We start from the raw sequence: 23,098 nt of genomic DNA, 5'->3' as shown, positions 1-23,098 counted from the left end.
TGGTACATTCCTTGATGTTCATCATTTTTCATGTAAAAACATTTCATTGGTGCAGCTTCACAAAGGAAGTGAAGATAATAGTTACATAGTTAAACCTCAACCAACTATAACAGTAAAATCCTGCTTTTACATTAATTCACAAGTAATAACAATCTCATGATATAACAGTATAACAGTCACAACTGGGGACATTTTTCATTCTGCATTTACTTTAATTACTTTAAGTACATTTTCCTGTTACTAAAGCAACATTTTTAATGCAGTACTTTTACTTGTAACAGAGTATTTTGACAGTGAGATAACTTTTACTTAAGGAAAGTATCTGAATACTTCATCCACTACAGATGTAGAATGACAATGTTGTCTGGGCCAACACATTTCTATGCAGCAAGGTCACACCAATATGAACAGAGTGACCCCTACTGGTGGCTTGCCGCTACTGAACCCAGGAGTTGCACCTGTTAAATATAATAATTTCCCCACACATCTTTTCTTTCTTTCTATCTTTCTTTATATATACTATATATGTGGTTTAATGTTGCGATAATCTATCTTAGCCGCTGTCTTGGGGTGCTCATTTTATTTTCACTTACCTGTCAGGCAGTATTTATTACTAAACTAAACAAATTCAATCTTTCCAGATGACATGGACATGTTTAGTCAGACATGATAAAGGTTATCTTTAGGGCGGCTGTTTTGGTTTCGGTCTGTCAATCATTGAGAGGTAGCTTGTGTTTGTTCGCCGCTGCCTCAGTGGATAAACCCTCCGGCTCTCCGCAGTGTTGATAGGCCGGTTTCTTGTTGATATTCTGTCAATCAACAGTGGGAGTGGGAGAAGTCAGTGTGGCTAGCATAGCAGTCTGCGCAGCAGACCCTAACCAGGAAGTCTACAAAGTTGCTAATTAACACTAGTTTCAATTTGATTTTCCTGAATTAACGTTGAAACATCGGCATGAGTTCTGATTCTCCTCCGGTAAGCTGCAAATTACCGAGCTGTGTTTGACATGACACTGTAATGCACACAATTATTAGCTTGCTAGCTGCTTTAGCTTTAGCGTCGCCATCGTTCTCCCTCAGCTAAATGTTAGCCGCTATGCTAACGTTGTTTGTTGACAGCCCTGTACCACAGTCATAACAACTTACCTAGCGTTAGCTGTAGGTTAGCCTGATATCTGTTTGTACGTTTCACTGAATTAATGCGTTCACCCCATAGACTGTATGGTTTCACCCTGACAGACGCCAGACAACTGCTGACAACTTTGTGAACTAACTGTAAACATTAACTCAGAATTGGAGAGTTTAAACGCGAAACCGCAGGTCGGCCCCTGTCAGACAGACAAAGAAAAATAAATATGTAGCTAGTCCACGCTAAAACATAGTTAATTCTATTGGTAGATAATATGCATATGAATTAATGTTAAAGGAAAAAACTAAATGTTCTCACCAGCCCTTACAAATTATTAGGGACATAGTTATTAACATTTCTACGATTATAACCCAGGTGACTTGATGTTGTCAAACATTAATAAAACAGAGCTAAGTTATAACATAATAGTAACACATTTAAAATGTTGTATTAATGTATAGACAGATGTAAAAGGCTTAATAGATATTGACTTAATATTTTTGCGGCCATGCATCTCAGTTAATGCAACTGTAGCTAGATAGGTTGATAGAGTACTGTTATATGATATGTTATATGATAATAAAAATAAAACACCTAGATAATTAATTGATTGATTAATTGGATAGTGGTATTGGCGTCCCCACAAACATTACATGGCAGATCAAACATCCAACGTCATCATAAAGAATAACTCTGGGTTAGTTCACCTAATTGAAAACTTACGGTAAGGGAAAAATAACCACACAGGTGTTTTGGTCAGTCCTTGTTTACATGCCTTTTTGATACCTGTTTTGCAGACTATTGGGGAGTTATTCCTCATCCTCAGTGAGATGGGTTTCACAGAGGATCAGATCCAGGCAGCTGTACAGGCAGGCCATTTTTCTGTGCCAGATGCAGCCGAGTGGTGAGTTGTCCCAGCCCTTTTCTTAAAATAGTTAACATTCATTAAAGGCTAATAATTTCCCTTAAGTTCCTAAAAGACCACTTCTTTCAGTAAATTACTTTTGTGTCCTTCTCTCATGTTGACAGGCTCTTACAAGGTCAGTATCCACGGCACAGGTTGGTCAAGCATTCATCACAGCCAGCTGAGACAGCATTTTCTGCTTTCAACCCACCCAAAGTGACAGCGAGCACCTCAGAGACACATACATCTCCTTCTGACAGCAGAGGTAAGCTGTAAGCTCTAAGACTATGTTTTCTTTTATTGGTGGGGTATGCAATTCTGTAGAAATTCTAACACCTGGACAAATACCATGATGTAGAGCAAACAACGTCACAGCAAGTAATGTAAACTAAAGTTAGCTAACTTGTAGAGAGGACGAGACGATCCCAGAGCCAGCACAGCAGCTCCAGACAGCGATACTCAACTCTCCTGCTACTATAGCTAACATCACAACAGCATGTCTTGGCAAACTAGACAGTTAGCTGAATGTAGTGGGCAGAGCCTCGGCCGATGAAAGCAGACGATTGGCTTTCTAGCGGAAGGGGCGGGATAACCGCCATCTTTGGCATTACAGGCTTTCCGTGTGGGATTGTATTAAGGATTCTTAAAGTGGGGTCTCTGTAAATACTTCTTTGTATTCACGTCATGTTTCAATAAGACTGAAAGAAATAGTTTAGTACGCAAAAATAATTTGTTGTTGTTATTTACTTCAACAGTGTCCCCTTCGTTGGTGCTGAGACCATCACAGTCATCAGCCCAGTCCCCAGAACCACTACCAGTCGAGTCCCGCATCAAACAGGACAAGAGTGACTTTGAAGAACAGCAAAGACAGCGTTGTGCTCAGGAGGTCCGAGCAGAGAGAAGACAAAAGAAACAGGTCAGCAGTGCTAAAAAAAAAGAAGCCAAGAATCCGATGATAATCTCAGAACAGAAAAGAACATCTTGTCTTATGTGTGTTGCTCTGCCAGGAGCGCGAGTTGGTGTTAAAGCGGATAGCTGAGGATCGGAGGAGCCTGCAGGAGAAGATCCAGACCAGTGCCGCCGCAGAGACGTCTCCACCCAGTGTTCAAGAGCAGAAGCTTGGAGGAAACATTAAGACTAATCTGGATAACAACTGCACCCTCATGGTGAGGCTATGAAGAATTGAAATGTCCGTGTGTGCATGAAGTAGGTGCTGTCAAACAGAACAGAATTGCAGTTGTTCAAACCTCGTGTTTTTTGCTGCAGATTCGGCTGCCATCCGGTGAGTCCATGCGTGAGCGCTTCCCAGCTGATGCTCCTCTGCGCAGCGTCGTGGAGCACATCACGGGACGTCACCCCTCCCTACCTTCCTTTTCCCTCCTCCAGGGTTTTCCACGGAAACGCTTTGGGGAGGCAGAGCTTGCTTGTTCACTGCGCTCACTTGGTCTCACGCCCAACGCTTCACTGTGTATTCAGACCACTCCTCCAGAGACACCTCAGGATCCACCGAGTCCCGCAGATCCACCAACAGTGGGACAGAATGAGCCACCTCCAAGTGCTGGGACTCCTCCTGTGCCACATATCCCTGTCCTTGAGCGGGCGGGAGGGCAGGAGCTTGTTCTACCCCCTCCCCTACCCAACCAGCTGTGGGAAGAGGCAGTGAATTATGCAGGGATACCTGGAGGTCCTTCACCGTCTTGGCCATCTCACTTCTGGGGTAAGTATTACATGCTTGGCTGTTATACCTTGCTTATGTTTATTTATCAAATTGTTTGTTGTGAACAGTTATATTACTGTAGTAGCCTATGCAATTTATTTAGAGTTGCAAAGTGGAAGTAGTTTTCCCAATCTGAATTCATTTAAAATGTTTTTTTAATGTTATTCAACATGCGAACATTGGAGTCTACTGGATGATGTTACAATCCTATAGGTTTATGTCATGACCAGTTTTAATTATTTCATCTTTAGTTCTAATACGTCGTGTTTTCACGCTCCGACTACCTCAAATACTTTGAGACCCATGAGCCTCAGCTGCTTTTACCAGGGAGGAGAAGAGGCCAGTCAGAGGCATGAACCAGAACACTTCTTTGTTGCAATTGGCAACATAACACAGCAAATTAATTCAAATTAATTAATTCAATTAATTCAAAATTGATCCAGAATCAGAAAGTGAAGTCATTTGAGGTGCAGATTGTGTTTTCAGTATAATCTTTGGCTTTCATTCGCCGTTAGCGGCACAGCTTACAGAATTTTAAGCTCAGTGATTGGATGTTTGTTGCCGAAATGCACACTGGGAGTTATAGTTAACTTCTCACCATAGGTTTTTATATTTTAGTTTTTTCTTTACCACATATTTCTTTAAGTAACTTATAATTCAACCGGTGAGAGATCACCTCTCATTGTCTTTGCAGAAAATTAGTGGGATTTTTACTTCTGAAATAGCTCCTCCCACTTTGCCACTGTATAGGCTCTGTTGTTTCAACAAACCACTATGTTGAACATTATTCAAAAGAGCTGTTTAGTCATTAGATGACATTCCTGGTGCTTTTCAACAGGGCGGGGAAATAGGTTGGTACCTGGTGATGCCGAGGGAGCTGCTGACATAGAGGTTGATGAGGAACAAGAAGGAGAGGAAGAACCACCTCATATGCTTAACGGTACTGCTCTGTGTGTCTGGGGTTGTTGCAGACACCTCATCCCTCCCTTGACCTACATTTTACTTGCTTTCACCCCTCTCTCCTCCACTTTTCCTGCCTCAACGTGTCTCCATTAGTCATCCATGTAGAACTTTTTGTTCTTCTGTGCCAGAAACAGATGTTCAGCTGTTTGGCGTAACTTTCATTCAGTATCTTACTGTATGTTGCATAAGTTTCCTAATTTACAGAACATACTGCCCTAGTAAATGTGTCTGTAAGAAAGATTTGGATTAGGAAATACGTAGGTGAATGCCCTATTTCTGTCAAACGTGTCAGAACTGCTGAGCCCCGCCAGTGAGAACTGAAGTTCTTACAGCCACACAACCAATCGTATTTAGTCTTTCAGACCATGTGGTTGTGGTATATCATATTATTCTGAATGTGTGCCAGACTAGAGAGTGAACAGAGCTCAATACCAGTAGAAGCTAGAGGAGAATCAAAGACCCAGAAGAAAAGATGTTGATAAGAGGTGTGACAAAAGTTTTTATTTCACTGTAAAGACAGTAGGACTAGATAAATGCTCAAGAATGGAGGGGTGTTATATTAACAGTACTGCAACTTACACTGTATATAAATATAGGCTGGTTTTGGTTGTCAATGACTGCTTTGATTTTTGTAGTAATATTAGAATATATCCTTATGGATTACAATTGTGACTTGTGTAATTTTCACAGGAATGCCAAGGCTGCCTTTCTTTCCGGAGAATAGGTTCCGTGGAGAATGTGAGCCCAGGCACCATTGGCCAGAGCAAGGCAACCGACTCAGGTGGGTGTCTAGACAGACTGGCTCTAATACAATGTGAGAACTGTATGATGATACAACTTTATATATCACAGTTGCAGTATTTTCCACTGGACCTTTCTACAGGGTTTTACAGCTAGTTATAATGAATCATTCTGAAGGTGGGCAGGGCAGACTTTCACTATGGTTTAAAGTCTATTATATTATAAATGGAGCTGAAATCAATTAATCATTTACGACAGAAAATTATCTACATTTTTCAAGCAAAAATGCTAAACATTTGCTTATTCCAGCTTCTGAAATGTGAGGATCTGCTGGTTTTCTCAGTTTTATACAATTGTAAATTGAATATTTTTGGGGGTTTGTCTGCTGTAAATAGAAAACAATCACTCTGAGAAACTGCGGTGGGCGTTTTTTGTTGCAATAACGTATCGAATTATATTGTTATCCCAATTAATGCAATTAATACTCAGTACCAGGAGTGACCAGCTTAATTAAGATTTATTGTTATAAATCTAACCATTTATGCAGAGGGGGGTTGGCTGAGTTTAAATGTTCTCTTCCAGCAGTTAGTCATTATTAAACTGGCAGGCAGGGAAGGCTTATTGATTGCATTCTTGAAGCAACCACGAAGTATTTTACATTTACATGAAAGGTACAGTATGGCTGTAAAGGACACTTGTGTTTGTGTTTTTCAGGGAGGCTCCAGAAGAGCACCCAGCAGAGCCTGAGGATGCGGGAGGCCGGGTGGCGCCTGGTGCTGCAGGACTGGCTGCAGTGGAGCGTCTTCAAAGAGCTGCACAGCAAGAAGACCCCCGTGCCTCCCAGGGACAACCATCACCCCCTAAAAGACCCTTCAGGGCACCCAGCGTGCCGTCCCTATGTGCCTTGGCCACCCGCGCAACTGTCCACCTTATGACTGGTAAGAGACTGTGTAGAATATAAAGAAGACTCGCTGATGATGTCTCATTGCTTTGTTTACTCACTGCAGCCATTCTTGGCCCCATGTCTCTACTCTCTTAGCTCCCAGCATGCAGTACAGCAGCAGTCTGGCGTGCCTCACCCCGGAGCTTGCAGAGCTTCTGCTCAACCACATGTCCCGTGAGAGGCTCCTACGTCCACGCACGCTGGAGCTGTTCTTCGGCTGCCCATTGCAAAAGTTTGTCCTAAACTGCTACCCTTACTCCACCAATGAGCTCCTGCGGCAGTTACGGGCCTTCACAGCGCTGAAGCATCTGAGTCTGGTCAACTCACCGCTCATCACTGGTATAGGATTTTATTCCAGGATGATTTCTAGGCTTTTCCTACTTTTTTCTCGTGTTTACTTCTGCAGCATGTTTGGATAACATCTGTGGTATTTCATTTTAATCTCCTGAACTTGTTTTGTCTAGACTCTGGGCTGTCAATCCTTTCCAGCCTGGTCAAACTCCAGTATCTCAACCTGGCCTCCTGTAGCAAACTGACTGACTCCTGTCTGCAGCATATCACAGGTTAGGCTGTCTACAAACCGTCTTGCAAACAAGGCTCAGGCTGTTACTGGGGGGCAGGGATAACAGGTATTATATATTATGTAACACCACTTTATAGGCAATTACGTGCAAGAACGCCAGATGCCAACATAAGCCGCTCTGTGTTAAGTACTTGTTTTTAGTTTTCAATGGGTTTTAAAGATTTTTGTAACGTATTATTTCCCTTCTATCGGTGTCCACAAGGTTTAAAGAGCCTATGTTTCCTGTCTCTGGACCACACCAAAGTAACCGATGCTGGGATGGTGCTGTATCTCAATTCAGCTCCATCATGCCTCTCTCAGCTCAGCCTGAACCAGACGGCGGTGACTGAAGCCACACTGGTAGTCTTGCCCACCTGTGTGCCACAATTGCGGCTCCTCAGCATCAAGCAGACTAAGGTACTTCAGCACTACACACATCTGGCATGTTTTTAACAATTTAGCATTTTGTTATTTTCTCCTGACTTTCTCTTCGTCTTGATGTTGCTCTGCCAGGTCAGAGATGTGTCAGCTTTGGCAGACCTGTCCAACCTGCAGACTCTAAACCTGGATGGCACAGGTGTGACAGAAAGCTCTCTTGAGCACCTCGCCACCCACCCTGCCCTGTCTTCCCTCAGTTTGGCGGGAATCCCTGTAGCGGATGGCAATCAAGCCCTGCAGATCATCTCAGGTTTGTGGAATGCTCAAAAATGAGCAGACATCAAACATAATGGTCCAAACTCTTTAGAGTGGTTTCTACTTTCCTTCCAGGTCTGAAGTTGACTCAGCTGACCCTCCCTGGACGCCACTGTGTGACAGACAGTGGGTTGACATTTCTCTCCAGACTGTCTCTGCTCTTTGAGCTGGACCTGACCGACTACACACAAGTCACAGATGAGGGAGTCAGCCAGCTCTCCACCATGGCCAGGTCAGTCCCATACTGTGTTATACAGTACAAAAAACTAAGTGTTTTTTGTACTGTACAATACATACAGGTCTTAATAACAGTTGTTTCTGTATGATTAAAACAGGGATATTGACTGGAGCATTGTGTGTACTCTTGTGTAGGTTGAAGAAGCTGTCACTTAGCAACACTCAGGTGACAGATGCTGGGCTTCCCTCTCTGCGCAGCCTGCAGGAGCTGCAGGAGCTCTGTTTGGACCGAACAGCTGTCACCAGCCGAGGAGTGGCCGAACTCATCACCTGTTTGCCGCACCTGCAGGTGATTTTAGTGGTGACATTTGTGTATTTGTTCATCCGTCAGTTGCCTAGCACAAGCTTATTTTCAGATTTGGTAGAGTAAAAAATGCAAACCTCCGCCTGTGTTGTTGATAAAGGTTTAAAGGATATTTTGCTGATGTTAACACCCCTCCCCTCCCTCGTGTTTTTTAGGTGTTGGGGTTAGCCAGCACTCAGGTGGGAGACACAGTAGTGAGGAGAGGTCTGATCCGCTGCAATCAGCTCATTAAGCTTAATCTCAGCCGCACACGGATCACAGACCATGGTACGGTCAAACTATAAAATCACTGCCCCTTTCTTCATCTTACTCGACCATAACTGACAAATGTAATCTTCTCTTGCTTGGGTGAACAATCTCTATGCATTTTTACATGTTTTCCTCAGGTCTAAAGTTCATGAAAAACATGCATCTGGCTCAGGTGAATATGGATGGCACCGGCGTAACTCTGATGGGTATTGCGAGCCTCCTGTCTTTCACCAACATCAGCAGCATTCGCGCCAGTAACACTCGCACCATTCCCCCCGATGAAGTCTCAGATGAGGAGTGGGAAACCCAGTGAGCCTTCATACCTTCGGTTGGTCCACACATACTGTACCTGAGTGCGACTCTGACTGCCGTGGCACCCTTTTAACCCCTGAAACATGCTGCCGTCAGGATACTCCAAAAAACGGCATAACTGAAACACTTCTCCTATTTGCACAGTTTCAACTGCAGCTAGTGCAGCCACTAATCTGTCAATCATGCACGCTACTAAGTTGAAACCTTAAACGGGAGCCTTGTGTTTAAAAACTTGGCCATTGATAACGTTTACGTATATGTAATCAATCTATATTTACTTGCATACACTGCAGCCCTTTTGTCTCCAACAGACAAACGCTACAGATTTAAAGCTTTATGTGCAGCCTTATAGGTTGAAGATATCGGTGTTTCTCCTGGTTGGCACTTTTTCAGCCGACTGGCAGGAGCATGTTAAATGTTGGAAATGTAACATGACACAGCGTGTATTTACAGACTGTAACGACTAACAGACGGATATATGTAGAAATTAAATGAAAACCTGAGAAGTGTCATTTCAAGGAAATCTGGTTGACATTTTATTGGAGGATATGAAAGCAGATGGTTTAAAACGGACATTGAATCTTGAGCTGTATTCATGTCATGTTGGACTTATTAGCAGAATTAATTGAGTTCACGTCAACCTCCTGATGGTTATTAGAATTATGTTTTTCTTTCTTAGGCTGAATATTTGGCACTGTTGATGGTAGCATTTATACATGCAGCAAACACTACTGTAGATATCAGCTGTTCCAACATGATAAAAATAGTTTCAGTTTATTCTAACAGTCATTTCTGCTAAGGACACAATGTCAGCTCCTGTTAGTTTATGATTGGCTTTAAACCCATAAAAATTAAACGAATGCACTTGTTGCTTCTGTATGGCAGGGTATTGTTGCCACCCTGACAAAATAACTGTCACAACATTTAATTGAGCAATTTCTCAGTTATTACTACAGTGTGTTTAGATCCATTGATGATGAGGACCTGGGTATGCATGGAGATATATAAATATTTCTTGTTTTGTTATAAACACACCAGTTTGTCAAAACAAGAAGTGTTTGCTAATCAGACAAGTCAGTACATGACATGAAACGTTTAATGAGAAGTTTTATCATAATGGAGGGGGGGGGGGGGGGAAATTGAGCTAACATTGAAAATGTGGTATGTTTGTTGCATACTGCTGCATTATCAGTATTCCGGTTTGACATGAACACTTTACTGTTGAGCTGAGAGCTCATAATGAAGGTTTTCTAACTTGTGATGTCACTTGTATACCAATTTACAGCAAACCACAAGTCACCAAAAAAAAAGCTTTTTAAATGCATCTTAGAGATGCACTGGATTCAGTTTTTTTTTTGGTCACTAGTTATGCCAAGAAATGCCAATATAATATCTTTTGGACAGCCTAGTTACTTCGTTACATGGAGGAGAGGGTGAGCAGGATACATACAGTGTAGTGGCTGTAATAAGAGGTAGGATCTATGCAGCCATGGGGCACAGAACCCAGAATCCAAAGCGAGTTCATTAATCATTTCAAGTTTTGTCCTCTTGTTTACAGAGATGTAAAATAGTTTATTTTCCCTAACAGCTTTTGATTTTTGGATATGAGCGTTGTATTCATCAAATTTAACATGAATAAAAGTCTTCTCAATCTAAATGTGCTGTTTTTATGTTCTGTTTATTCAGACAAACCTTTATTGCATTACATTGTTAAATAAGGCAGAACTGCTCTTTTACACAGGGAAAAAAAAAAAAGTCAACTTTTAAATATCATAAAATATGACCTAAAAGCTGCTGTATACATGTGGGGATAAAACAGAACATTTGGAAAAATAAAACTTTTCTATGAAGACAGCACAACGGAATGCGTTCCAAAATGCACCGAGACGCTTCAGGTGAATCAGCCAATCAAAGTGCAGCCTGAGGTGAAGGGGGGGGGGGGATGGGAGGAGTCAGCACGGTGTGGCACTGTCAAACCGAGATGGAAATACAGTAAATGTACAAGAGACGTGTCCGATAAGATGCATAAGAGATTGTTTCAGTTCTACTTGGAACATTTCCCGCAATGCAAATCCTGTTCACCCCCCCCTCAGGAGCACGCAGGTCAAATCCATGATGCAAGATAAAGGAGTGGCTCAGAGCGTGATGTTTTTTTTTTTTTTAGATGTCATGCGCTTGCTTTTCAATCTTTGATTTCAAGTGCTCCTTGTATGCCAGGATGTCCCGGTTCCACTTTGTGATGGTTTGATTCTCACACACCCAGATCTCCTGAGCCACCTGGAGAAAAAGGACATGGTCAAGTAAAAACCCAAGTCTGGGTTACGGTGCCATTTCCAACCAAATGTTTAACACATACCTGTTGAATCAGCCTGAAGTCGTGGCTAACTAGCATCATTCCGCCGTCAAACTCATTGACGGCGTCTGCCAATGCGTCAATAGTCTCAATATCCAGGTGATTGGTGGGCTCGTCAAGGAACAACATGTGAGGGTTCTGCCAGGCCAGCCAGGCAAAACACACCCGGCACTTCTGACCATCTGACAAGTTCCTGATCGGACTGACCTGGGAGGCGTTTCAGGTGTAAATTTAGAGACTGTTGCAGATCAAGACACAAACTTTGCACCTTCCCCACTTGTATTATCTGGGAGGAGTAGCCCAATCCTACCTGCTGTTTTCCTGTCAGCCCATAGCGGCCAATGATCTTCCTCATCTCCTCTTTTTCTTTGATCTCAGGGAAACACTTCATCATGTACTCCAAAGGAGACAGGTCCAGCTCCAGCTGCTCTGTCAGATGCTGTAACATAAGCAGATATGTAGACATTTTATAAAACATACACCAACCGATATGGGATTTTTAAGTCCAATACGGATTTCGATTTTTGAAGATTTAAGTCTGATATATTGGCCAATTTTCTTGTTATGTTGAGACAATACCAAAACACCATGACATAATGCAGTATAAAAAGAAACATTAGAAATAGTACAGCAAAATATATCAAAGTTTTGATAAAGAATAAAATGTATAAAACTACAGAACACATTTTTAAATTATAGGACTATTACTAATGAACAGTAAATAGTGTACATATTGTGGGGGCCAGCAAAACAATATATATAGTACTACTAAAAATACCATATCCACTGATAAACATGGCATTAGCTTTGTGGCAAATTTACCAACGGGCAGCATTGTGCTTAATTAGAAGTAATAAATTAGATAAAATGACAGGACTGATCACTTGAACTGCCCTACTGTTTCAGATATACATCTGCAATCACGTCTGTCGGCAGCATAGCCTCCAACACCCAACTACCGTAACATTAAACACACTGCTGTGAACCTGGAGAGGGCAGTGAAAAACGGGAGGGTTAGCAAGTCTGGTCTCCGAAGAGAATTGATTTGGGCTGTTTTTATATCTCAGTCATGTAATTGACGTGACAAAAGACCAACTCACTGGGAACACGGAGTGTGAGAGCTACCAGGAGCTACTCTTCGTAGCTCTGGTAGACTTCGGTCAGCTGATGTTTTGTTCTGTGGTGCTGCAGCGTTTTGAACAGAAGAGCGCTGGTGGGCAAACTATGCAACACTCATAACATGAGGGAAGGATCTGACCTTCCGTTTCTCTTTTTTAATAGTTATATATCGGCCAATAATATCCGCAAAACAATAAATCGGTCGGGCTCTAAATACACTCTACATGGAAGGTCTGTCATAGCATCGTTTCTTTTTAAGCACACTCATGTTCTGGTTGTTTAAGGGCACTCATAATTTAAAAGAGGCTCGGTGTTTTACCTGGTGATATCTGCCGATCTTCACGTGAGAATGTTTACGGATCATGCCATCTGTGGGTAGCAGCTGGGAAGAAAAAATAAAAATAAGGACATGAATACTCTGAAGACAACTGCAGGTTGTTGTGGCATAATGGGGAAGTGAACTGTACCTACCTCTCCCATCAGCAGCTTCAATAGTGTGGATTTCCCTGCTCCATTGGGCCCCACCAGAGCCACTCTTGTATCCAGGTCAATACCAAACTCCAGGTTTTTATATATGTGTGGCTATGGGAAACATTAACAGATGAGTGAGGATGAATCTGTATTTCAGTGAACAAAGTTGTCTTTGCTGCAGTAATAACTATACTCACTGTGTTGTCACTGTACTTGAAGCTCACGTTCTGAACCATGATAACAGGGGGAGGAATCTTCCCACAGGGAGGAAAATAAAATGACAGAGTCTATGGGAGACAGAAGTAGGTAATTGTAACACATGCGCCATTGGCCAAAATTCCTCACCGGATCAAAAGTCTGCAAACCACTTAGTTACTAGAACAACATTTCAATGACATCAGAAACCAACATCATTACAGTACCTTGTCATTCACAACTTTTTCAGTCAAGCCTGAAGCCACCATCTTCTGCAGAGTCTTCTCTTTGCTCTGTGCCTGTCGTGCCAGCTTTGCAGAGCCGTGACCAAACCTGGCTATGTAATTCTAGAGGAGAAACAGTGAGAACAAGTTTTGATCCAGCTAATCCAATACCATAATGAATGTTTGTAAAGGTTTTACAGTTCCACCTCCAGGAAACTGTTTAGCAAAGGTCGCTAGTTACCCAAATCCCGATCAATTTAGTTGGTGACAGCCAACACAAGTGCCACAGTAATTAGAACAGCTTTGCTGTGTAAAATAGCACCTCTACCCCCCTCTTTCCCCACCAAAGTTAGTTATAAAGTCATAAAAATTAATTAATGATCTTATCGGAAGTGGAGTTTGTTTTATTGTGGAAGTGAGTCACTGTGCATTAAAACTAGGGCTGAACGATTGTGGGGGGGGGGGGGGGGGGAGACTAGGCAGGAAGTCAGACAGAACGGCAGAGAGAATCCGTTCGATTTTCAAAATAAGACACCCATTGGAAAATCTAAATAACTCAGCAAAAATCAGACGGGCAAAACGCTCTTATTCTTAAATGCTCCATGTGGATATGTAACCTGCACAGAGCAGAATGGGCTCACAGAGAGCAGTTTTCCGTAGTTGAAGCACACAAAATGACAAATTAACAACGTGTGTAAATGCTCCCCTGCTGAAACACTTTGTGAGTTGACGCCGGACAAAACCGTGGCACAGCTGCCGCCTGTGCGCCATTATTACACGTTTTCCTCCAGTTTCGTTGTTGTAAAATGTACACGCCCTCTGCCCGCTCTGATTGGTGAGTTGGACCGTAACAGGATGACAACGGAATGAATTTGCAACTGCATGACTGTTTTAACCTTGCCGTGTTCACGATTAGCTAATTGCGTTCTTTTAAATCGCAATTTTAATTTGAAAACAATTAATCGTTCAGCCCCAATTAAAATACATCAGTTTGGCTCGTGAAACACTCATCTAGAGGGGGTGACATTTTTTTCTGCGCAGGGCCTAGACATGGACTCTTTAAAACATTCACCATGTAGTGTCTCTGTTTTACCTTCATGTGTGTTATCTGGTCCTGTTCCCAGTTGAAGCGCTTCATTTGGTTCTCTTCCAACTCCTCTCTGGTCTTCACATACTGGTCATAGTTACCCTTGAAGCAAAAATAGATTTGCATGGTCATCCAACAGGGCGGCACACAGACACATAATTAGTAACATCCTACCCCCAATTTCCTTATTAGTAACATCCTACCCCCAATTTCCTTATTTAGCATTATGAGTCCATTTAAGATACGTTTAAAGACCTTCCAAGGGATGCTAAGGCAGTTTTCCTTTCAGGCACCAGGAGTGGTGTCAACGTGTTCTTACCGTGTAGTATTTCAGTTTCCTCTGATGCAGGTGGATGATGTTGGTGCACACACCATTCAGGAAGTCTTGAGAGTGTGAGATGAGTACAAGGATTCGCTTGAACCTGTCAACACCAAGCAGGACGAGCAACATGCATCAACTGTTTTGGACTCTTTAAAAGCGATGAAGTGGGGGACTGAACTTACGACTTGAGCTCCTCCTCTAACCACACACAGGCATCCAGATCCAAGTGGTTAGTGGGCTCATCCAGCAACAGCATGAAGGGCTTGATGAACAGGGCTCTGGGCAAACAGGATAGTAACAAATTTTACACACTTTTTTTTTTTTTTTTTTAAACAGGAAACTTTGTTTTAACAATTTCATACACCATTACTCGTGTACCCTTTTGTGTGTTACTTCCACAGTTTGACTTACAAAATGTCTGACAGCAAAACAAAATTTCACCAATTTGAATTGGTAGTATTACGGTACTCAAAATGCAGACTAAAGTGTGCACAAAGTTTTAGTCACACTTTCATATGTGGATGCTGCAAGAAGCATCAAATCATCTCCCTGAATGGTGTAATACTAAGCACTTTGCCTTTACCTGGCCAGAGCAACACGCATCCTCCATCCTCCACTGAAGTCCTTCAGTTTCTTTTGCTGCATAGCAGCAGTGAAACCCAAACCGTGGAGGATTCGAGAGGCTCGCACCTCTGCCTTATCTGCATCCAGCTCCTCCAGACGCTCATACAGCTCCATAAGCTTCTCACACTCGGCTATACAGGGTAAAGAGAAAGGCAATTACTATTCATTTCAATCAGCTGAGCTACAGAATACCTATGAGAGACTCCACTCAAACTAGGTGTGCCGTCTCTCAACTGTTTTGCCTCCGACAATAAGTTTCCCCATCTAGAGTTGCAGTTATACAAATTAAATGCATTTCTCATTGTACACGTGTAACTCACAGTCCTCATGAGCAAGTCTCTCTGCCTCCTTCTCCAGCATAATCCTCTGTTCATCCACCTCCATGACACACTGCAGTGCTGTCTTGTCGCTGGGGGCCATCTCCCGGGTCAAGTGGTAAATATCGATGTGCTCTGGAATAGGAATCTCACGATGCCCGATGGCTGACAACAGCATGGATTTTCCTGGCAGAGAAAAGTAGATAAGAAAATTACATTTCTTCCCGATCATCATAGGTGCAGTTAAATGTTTTTAGTATGTCCAAGTAGCCAAAACTGCAAAGGCGGGGAAAGGTATCAGGTACCAGGAAGTATACAGTCCACTGACAGTAATATCATGCTCCAGGAGACTTTTACCTGTGCCGTTAAGGCCAATGAGCCCATAGCGTCTGCCTGAGTTGAGCTCCAGGCTGGTGTCTGCAAGAAGCTCTTGGCCATGGAAGGTGAGCGACAGGCTGCTAATGTGGACATCAGTGCTGTTGGGATGTGAGGCCAGAACGCCTGTCACTGCCCGTGCCTCTGTTTTTGCTAGCTCAAATTCATCCAGCTCCTTTGTCAAACTGGCAATACCTGTAAAAAATTGAGAAAATAAATCCTCTTAACTATTCTTCTCATATTAAGCTATACATGTACTGATTTGGCAAAATGGCAAGTTCAAGTGTAGTATGAAGTAAGAAAAAGTCAAGCCAATGGCAGAACTGATCTCAGGAACGATACACACCTAGTAAATCACAACCAAGCCTATAACATATGTTGAAAGATCAGTCCTCTCACCATTGCTCTCAGCTCCGTTGAGCTGGGTCTCTGGTTGTTCACCCTCCTCTTCAGTCTTTTTGGTACGCTGGCGGGCTTTAGCGGCCTCCTTCTTCTTTGCTGCCTTCTTCTTGGCTAAGTCGGATGGCATGGTTGTGCAAGGCTATTCAACAACAAAAAAAAATAATATAAAAAAAAGGTGGAATAATTGGGACATACAGATTAATAACCTCATTCTTTAATAATACCATGTTATGTAAGGAACATCATGACCATGCCCAAATTCCCAGGTGTTCTTTTCATTTCGGGAGTACTTTTAAATTATACCAGTGAAATATTATCAGAGTATCAATCCGGGTAGAAGTGGCTAATCGCTTACGAGTTGAACAAACGCCAATTCACAGTAGAGACAAACATGTGACGGTAAGTGAACTCACGGCGTAACTTCAATTTTCGTTTGATTTCAAAGAGGGACTACCGTTATCAGAAAAGGCCTAACATGGTCAAAGATTTGGGCCTTAAGAGCGCTGATGATGATGATGGTGGTGGTGGTAATGCTAACGAAGACCGCATTTCGGTCCCTTCCCGTCCCACCTGCTTGCACGTTGTGCTCAGTCTTAACATTACAACGCTTGATAGCCCAGCTGTTGCTAACGATAACCATTAGCTGATGCCGCTGATATTAACGGCGGATTTGCCACTTTAAAGTAAACTAGCCGACGACAGTCCCCAAACAGTTGCGTTAGCTGATTAAGACAGAATGTCACACAAAGAAGGATCATCACATCCATTTTTATAAACTAGCCGCTGACTGCGTTAGCTCTGTGGCTAAGCTAACAACTGACAGGCCTGAGCCGCTAACTTGACGAAAGGCCCAACTAGCTAGAAAAAGGTCTGACGGCGGTTAAAGAGTGTTTTTTCAAGCCTATATTTATTTGAACAGAGCCCTATATATGTTATCCATGTCAGCCATAGTTGTCAGGCACTGTAAACGTCGCTCTTACCTGGATAACGAAGTACTGGTCTCAGGAGCACACCGACGTCTCGTGTCCACTTTTCGCCGGGTGGATGTAGCCGAGCACCAAACCGCCAGACGGACCATATATGGTCAAAGAGGGCGGTGAGCATGGATGTACCCTCCCCTTGTCGTGGGACTGCAGTAAAAATGTCCCTTTGGTAGCAGATTTAATTTATAAATAAGTGAAATAAGGTAGTTAATACCTGGGACTAAGTATACAGAGGATACGTTGGTAAACCAAACAATAAAATGTGTCAGCCTGCTGTGATGGAGAGATCGTCTGAGATACTATAGGTGTCTAAAAGCTCCTTTTTTTCATCATCACAAAGATTCATACCGTGACACGGGGCCACATTAATCATATGTTCATAAAAATACGGTATTGTCTTGTTTTGGTCTTTGGTTTTCCAGAGGCATACAGGTCCCTTGAGTCAGTCAAAGGTGATGCAGCAGCAGCGGACGCTCAGTCAGGGATGAGGAGGGTAAAACCGACCCAAGAGAGGACGTTAGTTTTTACCCTCTGCGTGTGTGGCACTAAATTTTTTGAGGAAGTCAAGAAACTGGAGAAAATGGACGACATGTGCTTGGCTATGCCGGATGGTTTTTTTCCTGCTGTATCAACGATAAAAAATGGGATGTATTACGGCTTCATGTCAGTGTTGGTGGAGACGGACTGAGGAGCGACATTATCTGCACTAAAACAACGGACGCGATGCTAGCATGCTAGCTTGCTCTTTGATGTTTGTACCTCTTGAACGTTGACGTTGCTGTTCAGGTTATAATTTCCGATTTGCGATCAAAACTTTTGGATCCTCTTGCTTCGATTTTTTTTAGAAACTACTGACTGACTAGGTTGAGGTTAACTCAAACGGTGTTGCTACAATAGTTAGCTGACGTTAGAAGTGTCTTTTAGCGTTATAGCTAGCCAAAATTAGTTAAGCTAATTAACATAGCATTAGCCCAAAATGCAATGGTTACACAGTTAACGTTAACATGACAGTGAGCAACACAGTTACAGCAGTTAAGTGGTTTTAAGATATTTGCAGGTATTTGTTTTTTGGGCCGACTAGTTTGTACATTGGCACGTTTACAGTTTGGGCATGTTCAGTTGTGGAGTAAGAGATAAAACAACATTTATTACATTTTCAAAATCTGTAAGTTGTTACCTACGAGGTAAAATTCAAATATAATATTTGCCTGATAGGTTGATTAGAAACTTTACTACTAACATACTACCTCACCGGATGGGACTGAGGATAGACATTATGTGACATTTAAGGCAATTTTCGTTCTGCCAACAAATTGACTTCCCGTAATTTCCCCTTTTGTTTTGGCGTTAAAATGTGTTAAGTTAAGGCAGGAAAGCTCTTCAAATGCTCCGCAGCAAGTAAATTTTTCCAGGACAGCTTCATCAAGTGTAGCTCATATCTGCCAGACATGCGTCTCTCCTCCTTTTTGGCCGTGTTCAGGCCTGCTTTACCCCTTCTCCTCGGCCTGTCCCTGGGGTGCAGTCTGAGCCTTTTGATGGTGTCCTGGACACAAGGGGACACCGATGAATCCTGTGGAGATGAACTGGGCAATGGGAGGCATTACATGGGCCGAGGAGATGCCCAGAGAGACTCCAGAGATGGAGCTGGAGATGACTTCCAGCCACGTATCGTGCCCTATCACAAGGACCCTAACAAGTCACACAAGAAAGTCCTCAGGTGAGTGTGTAAGACATGTATTTGTCATGTTGCCAGATGCCAAAACACTACAATAATGTGCACAGCTATGCTCTACAAAGAATTGTGTTAAAAGTCTGCCTCTGTGTTATAAAAGGGGCTTTTTTGCAAAACCTACACATGTAGCCATTGACTTTTTATTCTACAAATTTAAAGACAGATTTGTTAAAGAAGCACTACATCAAAATGTCTTTTTATCTTCCAGATTTTGTTTTAAGAAACAAAACAAAGAGGATTTACATTTGTTAATTTTCTATTAAGTAGGCTTACATTTAAATCTCCCCTGCAATAATCTTAATGCACTGACTGGAATATACGGTGTAGGTGGCCTATAGATTAGGGATTACATCAATCTAATCTCTTTGTACAGATATACAGTGGCTCAGATGTAGAGAGCAGATATGTTGATCCACATATTTCATCCTCCTTTTCATGTCTTATTTCAAATCCTACAACTGATTATTGGATGGAATTTGCCTTATAATAGCTTTAGAACTTCATGTAAATGAATTTGCATCTGTTGACGTCTATATTTCTTATTCCCCTTAGGGTTAGAGTCCCTACGTGTTAAAGGGTTAGAGTCCCCTTAGGAATAGAGTAATAAGTAAATAAAAGGATAGAGTGGGAGATGGGGAATAAAAGAAGAAAAATAATCAAAGGTGACGGACCTGCCTGTTTTTTATTTTCTATTTAACTCTTTTAAAACTTCGAATTACCTTGTTGTTGAAATGTGCTATAAAAATAAACTTGCCTTGCCTTGTGATGGAAACAGATTGACTGTTTACCTGTTCATCTTTCATTCTGTTTTTGTTTTTATGTCCTGTATTAATTTGTCTTTGCTCGTCCACCTCTCCAGAACTCGGTATATTCACACTGAACTGGGCATCAGAGAGCGACTGCTGGTGGGTGTCCTGACCTCTCGGGCGACCCTCAGCACGCTGGCCGTGGCCGTGAATCGCACAGTTGCCCACCACTTCCACCGCACCTTTTTCTTCACAGGCCTGCGCAGCCCTAAGGTGCCTCACGGCATGACTGTGGTTGCCCATGGTGATGACCGTCCAGTGTGGTTGATGTACGAGACAGTGCGTCACCTCCACCAGCACTACGGCTCAGACTATGACTGGTTCCTCTTAGCCCAGGATGACACTTACATGCAAGCAGATCGTCTGTCAGAGCTGGTGGGTCACCTCAGTGCAGGTCAGGACCTGTATATGGGCAGGGCGGAGGAGTTCATTGGCGGAGAGGAGAAGGCACGCTACTGCCACGGGGGCTACGGCTACCTGCTGTCCCGCAGTCTGCTGGCCCGTCTGCATCCCCACCTTGATACCTGCCGTAATGACATCCTCAGTGTGAGACCTGATGAGTGGCTGGGCCGCTGCATTATTGACTACCTGGGTCTCAGTTGTGTGGAGATGCACCAGGTAAAAAAAAAAAAAATAGACACCAATAGAAATGTGCATGGAAATTATAGGAGTAGTTTTATTAATGTCCATTTGAAACAATCTTATTGCCAGAATATCCACATTAACATTTCTCCTCTTTGTCAATGTTTGTGTGGTTCACAGGAGATGACATATCGTTACTTTGAGCTCGGGAAAAACGCAGATCCAGAGCGTGAAGACAGTGAACAGTTTATAAATGCCTTCACCGTCCATCCTATATCAGAACCAAATCTCATGTATCGCCTACACAAACGCTTCAGTCAGATTGAGCTGGAACAGACTTACCTACAGATTCAACAGCTGCAGGTTTGTCATACTTTACTCTGCTTTCTCTCTACTATAAACACTTCTTCAGGTTTGTTTGTGTAACTCTTATCTGATTGGACTGCATCGGTGGGCTGCTTTGGCGTTGAGTTCCCTGTGGACGTATACTGTTCCCCCTCAGCACAAACACTTTTTGAGCCAAAGCAGATATTTCTGACCAATACAATATTTAAACGTGTCAGGAAGCCAAGACAAGAGTGTTTTGTTGAGGCATGAAATGTTACATTCCAGCGTCATCGTCTTGTGAATATGATCTGCCTGAGAAGCCTCATTATATAATTTAAGTAGCTGCTAATGATAGTTCATTAGCACTGTTTTGAAGATACCCTACACCACAGAGCAATCAAATATGTCATGAAGGCAAATGTTTACACAGTATGCTGCTTTTTAGCTTTTATTTGGCATTTGACAGATTTTTGTGTGTACTCACCAGATGCAGATCAACAACCTGAGTGACCTGACACCAGAGGGTAAGGCTGGAGTCACATGGCCTATTGGAATCAACCCTCCCTTCAAGCCGAGAACCCGTTTTGAGGTTATAAACTGGGAGTACTTCACTGAAGAGCACATTTACTCGTGCATTGACAGTTCCCCCAAGTGTGAGATGAGAGGGGCTGACCGCGCGGATGTAAATGCAGTTCTGGAGATTGCGGTGGAGCGTCTAAATGAGCGCTACCAGCCCCAGCTACGCTTCCGCAAGCGCCGTCTTCTTAACGGTTACCGGCGCTTTGATCCCACGCGTGGTATGGAGTATGTGCTGGAGCTCGCGCTGGAGGCCTACACCCAGAAAGGGCACAGTCAAGTCATTGCTAAACGGGTTAACTTGTTGCGACCTCTAAGTGCAGTTGAGATTATCCCCATGCCCTATGTGACAGAGGCAACACGGGTGCAGGTCATCCTGCCTGTCACTGCCCAGGATCAGGACTATGTTGGTAACTTCCTCGATATGTACGTGATGAACACTTTGGACACCCATGACAATGTTTTACTCACGTTCCTGTTCATCTATGATCCCTTTGATGCACAGCGAGTGAGCCAGACTGATGTGTTCGCCGGCATTAAGGCCATGATTGGGGAGGTGGAGAAGCGCTACGGAGACGTGAAGATCCCCTGGATCAGCGTGAAGACGGAGGTGCCCTCGCAAGTCAAGCTGATGGACATCATCTCTAAGAAGCACCCAGTGGACACGCTGTTTTTCCTGGCCAGTGTGTGGACAGAGATCAACGCCGAGTTCCTGAATCGCTGCAGAATGAACGCCATCAGCAACTGGCAGGTCTTCTACCCCATCCACTTCCAAGAGTACAGTCCTGCTGTTGTCTACCGCGACCAGCAGCCCTCTGCCGCCTCCTCCTCTTTTTCTTCTGAGTCACTGCGAGACGGCCGTTTTGACCGCCACGTTTTCGACGAGGCTTGCTTTTACAATGCGGACTACATGACGGCGCGGACCAAGATGGCTGCCGATATCTTGGACAACGAGGAGCTGCTGGAAAGCATGGACGTGTATGACATATTTGTCCGTTACTCGGGCCTGCACGTGTTCAGAGCCGTAGAGCCGGCGCTGATCCAGAAATACGTGCGGCGAGCGTGCAACCCGCGTTTCAGTGAGGATATCTACCACCGCTGTGTCCTCAGCAACCTGCAGGGTCTGGGGTCACGCTCACATCTAGCCATGGCTCTTTTTGAGCAAGAGCAGGCCAACAGCACCTAGAAGTCTGGACTTCTTCAGAGTGTCAGGGCATCAAACGTACTGCCTGGACTCAAGGACGCTCACGCAGAATAATGTGAATTTTAATATGGCACTTCTGTGATCCATACACTGAAATTCTCACCTCTTTGCATTTGGCAGAAAGAGGTCAGGATCAGCCAAAAGAACGGCATAAATGGGTGCTGATGCATACGTTTCTAGTTGTGTCCTCCTGCTGAAACTCTCTCTGCTCTTTATTTATGAGTACTTCTGACTTATGAGACAATAACTTTGAATCTGTCTAGACGAATTATGAGTCAAGGAGGTGTCTTCTCACAACTACCTGAACGTGGACTACTTGTATTCTTGAAACTGCCGTAATCTCACAGGAGCCGAGCAACAACGCTTACGCTCCAGACATAGGAGGTTGCGTCTTGAAATAATAAATGAACAACGGTTCATTGTTAATGATAAATTGAGAAAAAAACTTGAGCCATAGGTCTTCCTTAGTGGAGATGATTAAAATACTTCCGCAAACAAGCTGAAGCCATTGGCTGCCTTTTCTTTAAGATGTGTTGTTTTTCTAAGGTATTAAAGAGTGATATGTATGCTCAGAGTTGTTTCTTCATTGCTACTGTTCAGAGTAAAAACACTTGTTTCAGTCTCATTAGACAAAAAGACAACTGCTCA

At 43.2% G+C, this 23,098-nt stretch overlaps 3 protein-coding genes across 3 annotated transcripts; 2 read left to right on the top strand and 1 right to left on the bottom strand.

The window, feature by feature from the left end:
* The first annotated feature begins 815 nt into the window (after nucleotides 1-815).
* On the top strand, nucleotides 816-9,274 carry si:ch73-173p19.1. Its single transcript, XM_038730511.1, has 17 exons — nucleotides 816-973; nucleotides 1,924-2,030; nucleotides 2,156-2,295; nucleotides 2,786-2,946; nucleotides 3,038-3,196; nucleotides 3,297-3,747; nucleotides 4,586-4,687; nucleotides 5,401-5,491; nucleotides 6,166-6,389; nucleotides 6,491-6,733; nucleotides 6,859-6,957; nucleotides 7,180-7,373; nucleotides 7,470-7,644; nucleotides 7,725-7,881; nucleotides 8,022-8,175; nucleotides 8,346-8,457; nucleotides 8,577-9,274. The coding sequence occupies exons 1-17, from the start codon at nucleotides 953-955 to the stop codon at nucleotides 8,750-8,752; spliced, it is 2,766 nt and encodes a 921-aa protein (XP_038586439.1). The 5' UTR covers nucleotides 816-952; the 3' UTR covers nucleotides 8,753-9,274.
* Nucleotides 9,275-10,410: 1,136 nt separating this feature from the next.
* On the bottom strand, nucleotides 10,411-17,353 carry abcf2b (ATP-binding cassette, sub-family F (GCN20), member 2b). The gene is made up of 15 exons (XM_038730536.1): nucleotides 17,221-17,353; nucleotides 16,238-16,379; nucleotides 15,821-16,033; nucleotides 15,467-15,649; nucleotides 15,106-15,277; nucleotides 14,705-14,800; nucleotides 14,520-14,622; nucleotides 14,207-14,302; nucleotides 13,117-13,236; nucleotides 12,892-12,981; nucleotides 12,695-12,805; nucleotides 12,543-12,605; nucleotides 11,415-11,543; nucleotides 11,108-11,311; nucleotides 10,411-11,028 (listed from the first exon to the last, which is right to left on the bottom strand). Exons 2-15 carry the CDS (start codon nucleotides 16,365-16,367, stop codon nucleotides 10,912-10,914), a joined length of 1,827 nt encoding a protein of 608 aa, XP_038586464.1. The 5' UTR covers nucleotides 16,368-16,379; nucleotides 17,221-17,353; the 3' UTR covers nucleotides 10,411-10,911.
* A 76-nt stretch (nucleotides 17,354-17,429) lies between these two features.
* chpf2 (chondroitin polymerizing factor 2) lies at nucleotides 17,430-23,022 on the top strand. The gene is made up of 5 exons (XM_038730524.1): nucleotides 17,430-17,528; nucleotides 17,646-18,940; nucleotides 19,815-20,379; nucleotides 20,524-20,706; nucleotides 21,158-23,022. The coding sequence occupies exons 2-5, from the start codon at nucleotides 18,672-18,674 to the stop codon at nucleotides 22,430-22,432; spliced, it is 2,292 nt and encodes a 763-aa protein (XP_038586452.1). The 5' UTR covers nucleotides 17,430-17,528; nucleotides 17,646-18,671; the 3' UTR covers nucleotides 22,433-23,022.
* Nucleotides 23,023-23,098: the final 76 nt, after the last annotated feature.

Source organism: Micropterus salmoides, unplaced genomic scaffold (genome assembly GCF_014851395.1).
Source record: "Micropterus salmoides isolate LMB-PRFRI ecotype aquatic unplaced genomic scaffold, ASM1485139v1 Ms_hic_scaffold_1, whole genome shotgun sequence".
Lineage (NCBI taxonomy): Eukaryota > Metazoa > Chordata > Actinopteri > Centrarchiformes > Centrarchidae > Micropterus > Micropterus salmoides.
Note: the sequence above shows the minus strand (reverse complement) of the source record. Positions and strands in the feature narration are given on the sequence as shown.

What these genes read in the sequence shown, in the direction of transcription:
- si:ch73-173p19.1 (XM_038730511.1), top strand. Translation starts at nt 953, where the DNA reads ATGAGTTCTGATTCTCCTCCG. An exon ending in TTGGCCATCTCACTTCTGGG is followed by an intron (nt 3,748 to 4,585) that starts GTAAGTATTACA and finishes GCTTTTCAACAG; the next exon opens with GGCGGGGAAATAGGTTGGTA. An exon ending in AACTGTCCACCTTATGACTG is followed by an intron (nt 6,390 to 6,490) that starts GTAAGAGACTGT and finishes CTACTCTCTTAG; the next exon opens with CTCCCAGCATGCAGTACAGC.
- abcf2b (XM_038730536.1), bottom strand. Translation starts at nt 16,367, where the DNA reads ATGCCATCCGACTTAGCCAAGAAGAAGGCAGCAAAGAAGAAGGAGGCC. An exon ending in CAACGGAGCTGAGAGCAATG is followed by an intron (nt 16,034 to 16,237) that starts GTGAGAGGACTG and finishes AATTTTTTACAG; the next exon opens with GTATTGCCAGTTTGACAAAG. An exon ending in AAAAAGTTGTGAATGACAAG is followed by an intron (nt 12,982 to 13,116) that starts GTACTGTAATGA and finishes TGTCTCCCATAG; the next exon opens with ACTCTGTCATTTTATTTTCC.
- chpf2 (XM_038730524.1), top strand. Translation starts at nt 18,672, where the DNA reads ATGCGTCTCTCCTCCTTTTTGGCCGTGTTCAGGCCTGCTTTACCCCTT. An exon ending in TCACACAAGAAAGTCCTCAG is followed by an intron (nt 18,941 to 19,814) that starts GTGAGTGTGTAA and finishes CCACCTCTCCAG; the next exon opens with AACTCGGTATATTCACACTG. An exon ending in TACAGATTCAACAGCTGCAG is followed by an intron (nt 20,707 to 21,157) that starts GTTTGTCATACT and finishes TGTACTCACCAG; the next exon opens with ATGCAGATCAACAACCTGAG.